Raw genomic sequence first — 9,463 nt, forward strand, 5'->3', positions numbered from 1 at the left:
CGGTTTCCAAAACTGAAAGGCGTGGGCTCGAGGTAATGACGAAGTGACGTTGGGGTGGAGGAGTCATTCGAAACCTGACTTGACGTCAGACTTTGGCCAAAAAGTTCGTCAATTTCGCGCTTTTTTTTGAATGGCAGATCCGTAATATCAATGAAATCGAAGGTTTTTTAGTTTTCCACTTTCAAGGGGCTGACAATTTGGACCTGATCCATAATTCCGGACTGCCTTGGGCCCGGTCCTCATTCTTCCCATGATTTTGGGCCGTTTGCCCAAGGCCTCATTTAATTATGACCACTTGGGTGCTATTTGAAGCACTCATGAGTTGTTTTTTCAGCTTCAACTATTTGATAACTTCTTTTTCAATAATAATTTTTTTTTTGTTGCAAGTTGTTTAATAATAGTAAACTCAGCTTCAACTATTTGATAATTTTTTTTTTAATAATAATTATTTTTTTGTTGCAAGTTGTTTAATAGTAGTAAACTAGAAAGATGCCGATTTTAATGTGATTTGGGGTTGCTTGTTGGGCTTCAACTATTTGGTAGCATTTTTTTGTATAATAATAAAAACTAATAAAACATCGATTTTAACCTGATTTAACCACTTGTGTGCCATTTGGACCACTAATGGGACTCAAAAACACATTTCTGAGATACATCCAAATACTGAGTATGGAATCGAGCAAAATTTATATGGGATGTTTAATGACACACCGTATTTTTTAACATTTGATATAGTAGAGAAACTTTTCGATATCGAGTCTAAAGACATTTCAATACTTATAAAATTTGTAATTGATATACTTTAAAAATAGGGAAATGATAAAGTTACAAAAAATTTTGACAAAAAAAAGTTCTCAACTGATGTGGCGGATGTGGTTTCAAACTTTGGCCAAATCTGGGCCGTTGAGAGATGAAAATCACAACCGCCACATCAGCTGAGAACTTTTTTTTGTCAAAATTTTTTGTGATTCTAGCACCTCTCTTAAAAATATTTATTATTATTACTATAAAAACGGTGAGAAATTGGGTTTTGTCACACTGACTAAATGGAAAAAAAATGTAGATTTGTGTGTTGTACCACTATTATCTCATCACTTGCTAGAGAGATTTATAATCACACTAATCTTATAGACAGTAACATTTATCATTACACAAAATTGATATTACTATCACAATAAGGTACACAAGCTTTTAACACCCAATGCATTAGTTACCAATATTGTCTTGGTTTTAGACACTAGACTCAAGTCTAACATGAGCGAAAAAAAAGTACTAATGGTGAAGGTTCCACGATCTCACTCCAAAAACCTTCGATATTTACTAGTTCGAGTGTACACGTATAACTTATGCTTTAGACTATCTCCTCAACGATGTGAGACTACCACAATGTCGCACTCTTGGTGACAAAATCGTTATCGACTGTAACATTGCATACCACACTCTAACTCTTAAAATCATCGATATTATATCCGTCTTAAACACCTAAATTTGGACCTAACAGATATGAAGTTTTGATCTTGTACCCTAAAAACTTTTACATTCTGATTAAGTTTGAGCGTCTACTTATATACCAACTCGAGTTACTCGACTTTGTTTCAAGTGGTGTGGCCCCAAATAGAGACCCTAGTCTCTACCACCATCCAAAATAAATGCGCCTTTTACTATACACATACATAAACACAATCAAGCACCTGTCACTCTCTTCAAAAGCAAAGCTGGCCCCAAGTTTGACACGGGACCCTAATAAATTCCCCCTTTTCATCCCAATAATGTTCTCGATTATTTACGATCATGCCCTTCCTTCTCTAAATTCCGACAACCTTTCCCCCGCTTCGTCATTTCTACGCGAACGAAACTGAGAAAATTTCTAGAGAGAGAGAGAGTAAAACACCTGAGAAATTTCTAGAGAGAGGGAGAGAAGATTATGTCTGAATGTTCGAGGATTATAGCAATTACACCATCAACAACTTCAAATTTCTCCGATTACTCTCATCTAATTCCATCTACAAATCTATCATTTTCAACTACTTCGATTTACACATTACGACGGAGGAAAATCTCTCTCCGATCATCTAATTCGTCGAAATCATGGTTGATTATCAAATCATTAGGTCAAAAGGAAGATGTTTTTCTTCAATCATCACCATCAGAAAATGGAGACAAAGAACAAGAAGAAGAAGAAGAAGAATCGAAAGTGAATGAAGAATGTTTATACGGTTTAGAAGAAAAGAAGAAACCAGATGATGAAGAAGAATTAAGAGAGAGAAGTTGTAGTAGTAGTAATGGTTGTGATTATGATGATGATCGGAAGGTTGAGGTTTTGGTTGCAGCAACAGCTACAGTAGTCCTTGGTGTAGGGAATCGTGTTTTATACAAATTGGCTCTCGTTCCTTTGAAGAATTATCCCTTCTTTCTGGCTCAACTCGCTACTTTTGGGTAAAATTCTTCTTCTTTCTTGTTAAACAATGAACAGAGTGAACCACAATTCGATCTCGAGTCAGATCTCGAGTCAGATCTATTGCTCTCAATTATTTAACTCTTTAGTTAACAATTTTACGTGCATATTTATTTTGATTAATTGGCTTGCGACATGATTATTTTGATGTCGTGAATGAGCATAAAGTTTGTTGATTAACTATACTCTGTTTCCTGTTTTATTATTGTTAAGTTGTATTATATCAGTTTCCGTTAATTATAGAGTAAATTTTTCTTAAATGTTACTGTTAAGTATTTGGTAAGTCGTTATGAATTTAGTTGTCTAGTTGTTAATCCAGTATGAGGTGAATGAACCCTCTTTGATCTGTTAATTATTTGGTAAGTCGTTATGAATTTAGTTGTCTAGTTTGTTTGCATATTTATGTGGTTCCCCAGTATGGGTTTTGTTGCACTTTGTCTTTTGAGGAGAATTCTGTATTTTAAAAGTACAAGCGTACGATTTTGTTCTCAAGTGTCATAAGGTCATACACGTACTGTACGTGTTTCTAATACCTTTTTTAGATATATAATACCGGGTTTGGTCTTTATCCACATTTCGCCTAATTTGTTGTTACAAGTGTAAATGGTCAATTCTAACTTTCACTAGTTCTGAAAATAATCGAAGTAGACATGCTTATGCACGATATGATCTTGGCTCTAGGGGTATGCTAAAAAGTGTTCCATTTTACTCTCCCTCGTCTGTATTACAAAATTTCAACCCAATCTTTAGCTTCACATGCCCACCCCCACCAAACTCAGCCGTGTAAGCAGAGGATAAGACATATAGATACTGAATTGATGTCATGTAAATCAACCCCACGACGTATACCCAGGTATAAGAAGCCTTATATATATGCAAGTAGAAATGCAATAAAAATTCAAGTCGTGCATATGCTTCCGTTGATATAGAAGAAACAACTAAGTTAGGTGTTACAAACCTTAGAGCTCAATGAAAATGGTTATTCCGTTCTATACATAACACTACTTGAAGCATGATTTTTTCTTCTGTGGCTTATGCAGTTTCATTTTTCAGATATGTCCTCGTATACTTCTCTGTTTTGTACTTCCGCTACCATGCTGGCATTGTTACAGATGAGATGCTTTCCTTACCGAAAGCTCCATTTCTTGGTGTTGGCCTCTTAGAGGCTCTTGCTGCTGCTTCTGGGATGGCAGCTGGAGGTAAAATATTACTAACTCATATAACTTGGTTTCTTTAGAAACTCGGGTGTAGATAGTGGACGCCTGTTCAGTTTCGTATATGGCACCACATCCTGATACATTATTCTTGCTCTCCTTTGCATCTCTGGACAGCCATTCTTTCAGGAGAATCAATTCCGATACTTTCCCAGGTGATAATTTAATACAAATATTTTTCTTTAAATAACTCCAAGGAATTTACTTTTTAGGCGTTATCTTTTATCGATCTACTGCAACTTCTTGTTCTGATATTCATGCCCTTCTCCTTTACTTGTTGCGTTATCCTTGGAAATATTGTACTCGTAGTCGTGTTGATTTCTGCTATCTTTGTGCAGACCTTTCTTATATGGCAGCTTCTTTTGTCGGCAATATTTCTTGGTAGGCGGTATAGAGTCAATCAAATACTTGGATGCTTTCTTGTAGCTATTGGTGTAATAACTACTGTTGCAAGGTAAATAAGTTTATGTTGGTGATGCTGCTTCACTACTAGTTATTATTTATCTCTATTTTTCTTGCCATTGTTACTCATTTTCTTCCTCCTAATTTGTTGTTGGGCAAACATGTTCTTGCTTTTATCTTGGCTGGTATATTTGGACTTTAAAAGATTTGCTAATCTTCATTTAGAAAGTTCATCTTACGCAAGGTGTTCCTTAAATTATTATAAATCTGGAAAATGCAGGAAACAAGATGGAGTACAAACTTACCGTACATATTTGCTACAATTTGAGATTTCAAAGTAACATGTTAGTTACTGTCTGTATACTTACATAATCTTGTGGGACTTGGTTCCTTCAGAAGCCCGCCTTTAGTGGAGGAAGTGAACATGTCTACATGAAAAGAAGTAGTTTCAAAGCTATCAACTATGAGATCCTTACACCCATCACTAATAGATAGAAAATAAAGCTGGAGGGGGAGAAGAAAAATGCTGCAAGAGGGCATGGAGTCATGGGCAATCTACCTGGGAGGGGGAGGGGATACATGTCACACCATTAAGTTAGAGTAAGAGCACAGCCAGATTTTGGTGGCAGACAAAGTAATCATAGTAAATTAAATTATAACAAGTAACTGTGCTCTCATAAACTAAATCTCCTAGCTACATTTTAGGGTAACATGGAAATGAGTTCTTGATGAAGCCTGTTACTGGTGTTTTTTGTTTTTTTTTTCATTACTTCGACTGTAGTATCTGTAAATGGTCCTCGAGCAAGTTCTGTGTGTTTTAAAACCCACAGTGTTTCTTTCATTGTAGCTGGTTAGTTAGTTGATGCATGATCTAATCATTCATACCTTTTACTTTTGTGTAGTGGATCAGGCGCTGGTCTTTCACTCAAAAAAGCTGGTCTCTTTTGGACCTTGTTGATGATATTTTCATTTTTTCTGCAAGCGGGTGATACAGTCCTTAAGGTTGTTAATATCCCATGTTGAATTCAAACTCTTGTTGTTTAGTTTTCTCATACTAGATCAACATTATGCAGGAAATAATCTTCAAGAATGCTGCTAAAAAGTTGAAGGTATTTATATTTAGTCACTTAAGTAGTCCTAGATTCGCAGTAAAGTTCATTTCAAAATGCTAATCTTGAAAATATGAAGTCCTTCGCGGGCATTGTTGGGACTTGGGAAGTGGGAATCTTTCATTTCTTTGTTTTAATGCCCGTTGTCGTTATTAGCCCCTGGGGGCTTGTATATTCTTTCCCTTTTTTCAATTCGATCAAATTATTCAAAAAGATATATATAATTTTTGCTATTACGACTTCAGATTTTCTTTCATACCTCATTTCAGATTTAATGATTATTCATTGTAGGGCGGATCCGTGGACCTTTTTGTTGTTAACTCCTATGGATCAGCTTTCCAAGTAAGCAAACACTAGATTTAAAAATGTCTTCGTATTACGGATATTTTAGCGAACATCCTTTACTAGTGGGGGAAACATAAGAACATGCAACTTTTTTGATGTTTTTATGCAGGCACTATTCATATGTCTCTTACTCCCCTTTCTATCTAAGTTATGGGGTATTCCATTCAGTCAATTACCAAGTTATCTTAAAGATGGGGCTGCCTGCTTTCTGAATATTGGCACGTTATCTAAGGGTATTTTATTCAGAACCTAGAGCTCATTTATTTTCTCTCAGACTAGAGTTAGCTCAGCTAAACATTTTACTTCTTTTCGTCAGCAGTTAAAATGGTAGTCCGGTTTATATCATATATCATCAGGTAAACTAGGTCCTGAACGAAATGAGTTTTGAGGAACTCAGAACTGAAGCCTTAATATTATGCATTCCAACACTATGTACTTAGTTGCTATTAAACTTCCATTTTCATCATACTTGCTTGATAAGAAGATGGTATCAAAATCTATCCGTCTATTGAGCAGCGATTGATTGTTTGTAATGTGGATTCCCGTATCATTATCAGAAAAGCGATGTACGTGGAGAGCACTGTGGGTATCAGTTTCCTTCGAAATTCTAGGTTTATCGCGTGAGAAGACCAGAATGGGGATACGGCCATACGTATATTTTTCTTGTGTTAGTTGTTAGGTCCATCTTTACTTGTTACTTTTACTGTTTGATATACAGATTTTTACTTTTGAATAAACTGTTGTTAAACCATATGGGACGACGTTAACCTAGAGGGCTTTTATGTTCATACCTGCAAGTACACACAAGATGTAGATACAAATCAAACTTCACACTAACAAAAATGACTTGGTTCCATCTTACTGAGATCATAAATATACCGTGCTCTGTCATTCAAACTCAGATTTCCAAGCACAATCTATTTCTTAATCTTTTAAGCCACTTAGATGTCCACAAAATATTTAAACTGAGAGCAATATACCTCATTTACATAAATGAACTCATTCTTTTCTTAAATATGTGAACTAGACTTTTCTGCTGGCATGCTCAAATCACTCTTTTATCTATAATTGGTATAAAAAGCGGTGTACTTGTTCGTAAAATTCTTTTTCCTTTCACCTGATAGCTTTATTGGATAGACACTCATTAGTTATGTGAATGTTACGATCTCTAAAGAGATAATAAGTTTTCCATGCTGGCGATATTAAATGATCTATGTTTGTTTATTTAATAAAAAAAGGTATTGAATTTGGCCTTCTTTTCGCTCCGATATAATAGGATGTGATGGTGCACCATTGCTGCCATTATTGTTTATTGCGGTAAACATGGCATTCAACATATCGTTGCTGCACCTCCTTAAGATATCTTCTGCTGTGGTCTCTTGTCTCGCCTCCACTTTTTCAGGTATTTCATATCTATGTTGTAACATAAGTTTGATACCTATGTAACATGTATCAAGAATAGTCCCACATTGACCTGGGTGGGAGATGTAGAGCAACTTCATTGATCACCATTGATTTTGAGATTAGATTCATAAACTTAATGTCACTAACACATGTACCCATATTTAATGCCAAACATGTTTGGTCTGGGCCAGTGGAAATTAGCTGATATGGGAACGCTGGCGTGCTTATGAACTTCATTGTCTTGGTTACTAGGCCCTTCGTTACATTGATATTTATTCACTTTATGGATCAACCTTGTTGCGTCATACACAAGAGTTCACATGGTAGTGTTTTGGTCTTGACCCGATTGCATGCTAGTTTATAGAAGATCTGAAGATGTACATACAAAATCTCACAACTGATTGAACTGCAACAAGTATTTTCTGATAATCAACAGTTTAACACGGTTATCTGTACATGTATCCGCGTATCTTATATAGGTAAAAAAGATATACAATAGTGGAGTATCAACTATCATGTTAGATCTTCTTAACATCATACCGTAAATAATTTTTTCCTACAATATAAGTTCAAAGAAGCTGTCATGCTCACACAAAGGCCTAGCTTTTGGATGAACATTATTGGAAACTTGGAATAGTTCCATATTGGTTATGGAAGGGAATGTAGTCATTTATAAGTGTGAGAGAAAGCGTAATCTCTTGAACTAGCTTTTGGGGCGAGAGAGGCCAACGCCAATTGGGGGCGTGGAAGGCCAGAGAACACACCCACAAATGGTATTAGAGCCCATGTTTACCTAAGTTTTCCACATCCTATTGTAGAGGGGGAAGATAGTCTTCCGGATCCTGATGTGAAGGGTAAAATTGTTGGAGTTAGTCTCATATTAGTTGTGGGAGGGGGTTGTGGTCACAGAACAAGTGTGAGAAAGACTCACCCACAAACATGAAGCATTTTGTCCTACGATGTTAGCCCTAAGAAACCGTTCATGCCAACTCACTGCTCGACGATTACTCAGTATGGGTTTTCATGTCGAGGTTCCTCATTTCCCTCTCTTTATTGTAGTCTTTTTATTGTATGTTATTACGCCAATCTTATCTTTGTTTTTTTACTTAAGTGTTGCATATTTTGTGTGCAATGCAGTGCCCTTATCAGTATACGCGTTCACGCTGCCGCTACCATATATTGGTGTCGCTTCCTCCTTACCAGCAGGTTTTGTGATGGGAGCTGCCATCCTTGTCGTGGGGTTGCTCGTCTACACATGGACGCCTCCAATAAGGTCTTCAACTTCGACCTCCACCACCACCAGCAGCAGCAACGCTACCACCATCACAACTTCAAGTTGAAACGAGAAGCTAGCTAGGTACCAGGACTTTGGAGAGAATTATGGATCTTCCAGTGACGGGTGATTTGCTGTTCGATTCATTTCATGGGCAAATTTTTAAGCCCTTACTTTCCTACATGAAGAAGAAATAAAAAGTGAAAACCTGATTCACCAAACCACCCTATGATAAATTTTTTTTTTCAGACTTACATATAGAGGGTGTTTGGCAACAAACGACCATAATGACTTTTCATGATTTGTAAAAGAATAAGGAATTATAGGATTCATAGTAGTTTTAGCATAGCCTTCTCGTCTGATATAAGAAAGATATTATTGGTTGATCAAGAAGTTAGGTACAACCTTACCCTCCTTAATGCTAGATCTTGTGTACTTATTACTATAGAATGATTTTTAAAGTAGTTTTTATGATTTTAAGAGGTTACGAGTGTAGTTCCATGGTAGTTATGCTCATCTTTGTGATATATCTAAATTTTTGATGTGTAATGAATTATGTTGGTATATTTTATTTTAACAATACTGATAAAAAGTACGAACAATGGAGGGAAATGGGAGTGAATTCGGACAAGTTTTAACTTTGCAATTCTTTCATTAGTACAAAAGAAAGTGCGTTCAACGTCCGTTTGCTCCTTGAGAAGGAGAGGTCGGGAGAGGGATCTGATCGTTCTCAAATCCGAAAATAAGTTAAATGTTCTGGATACTCCATTGACGATATTGGATGTTACTTCGACTGCTGAACAAAAGGAGCATGAAAAGGTTGTTCTAAGAGCATCTCCAACGCCGGTTGGGCGCAAGCCATAATTTCAAAATTATGGCATGCGCCCGACCCTCCAACGCGGGTCGGCTGGGGCGGAGGCCCCAGCCGATGCTTCAGTCGCCCCTAATGTTAGGGGCGACTAAAGCTGTCCCCAATGTGACCGTTGGGGACCTAGCGGTCACATCGGGGGCACTCCCAGCTGTTGGAGCAAATCCAACGGCTGGAAATGCGCCCATTCATTTCAATCTCACACTCTCTTCTTGATCCTTTCCATTTCATTTCTATCTCTCTTTTAATTTCAATCTCTCTTTCTTTCAATTTTTTTTATCTTTTCATTTGTTCTCCTGTGGATCCATTAGACATCAACAAATTCGACAACCAAAGTTATATGGAAATGTTGTCCCCTAATTCTACTTACCTGTCGGCTCAATTAGGAGTTGA

At 36.7% G+C, this 9,463-nt stretch overlaps 1 protein-coding gene across 1 annotated transcript; it reads left to right on the forward strand.

Annotated features, from left to right (window-relative positions):
* The first annotated feature begins 1,734 nt into the window (after positions 1-1,734).
* LOC147540401 (protein CLT1, chloroplastic-like) lies at positions 1,735-8,684 on the forward strand. Its single transcript, XM_086644353.1, has 10 exons — positions 1,735-2,436; positions 3,509-3,654; positions 3,787-3,824; positions 4,008-4,123; positions 4,974-5,073; positions 5,145-5,180; positions 5,472-5,522; positions 5,635-5,758; positions 6,802-6,927; positions 8,067-8,684. Exons 1-10 carry the CDS (start codon positions 1,925-1,927, stop codon positions 8,267-8,269), a joined length of 1,452 nt encoding a protein of 483 aa, XP_086500479.1. The 5' UTR covers positions 1,735-1,924; the 3' UTR covers positions 8,270-8,684.
* The last annotated feature ends 779 nt before the right edge of the window (positions 8,685-9,463 follow it).

Source organism: Eschscholzia californica, unplaced genomic scaffold (assembly GCF_041429995.1).
Source record: "Eschscholzia californica isolate CP2 unplaced genomic scaffold, dmEscCali1.0.p SCAF_5, whole genome shotgun sequence".
Classification (NCBI taxonomy): Eukaryota; Viridiplantae; Streptophyta; class Magnoliopsida; order Ranunculales; family Papaveraceae; genus Eschscholzia; species Eschscholzia californica.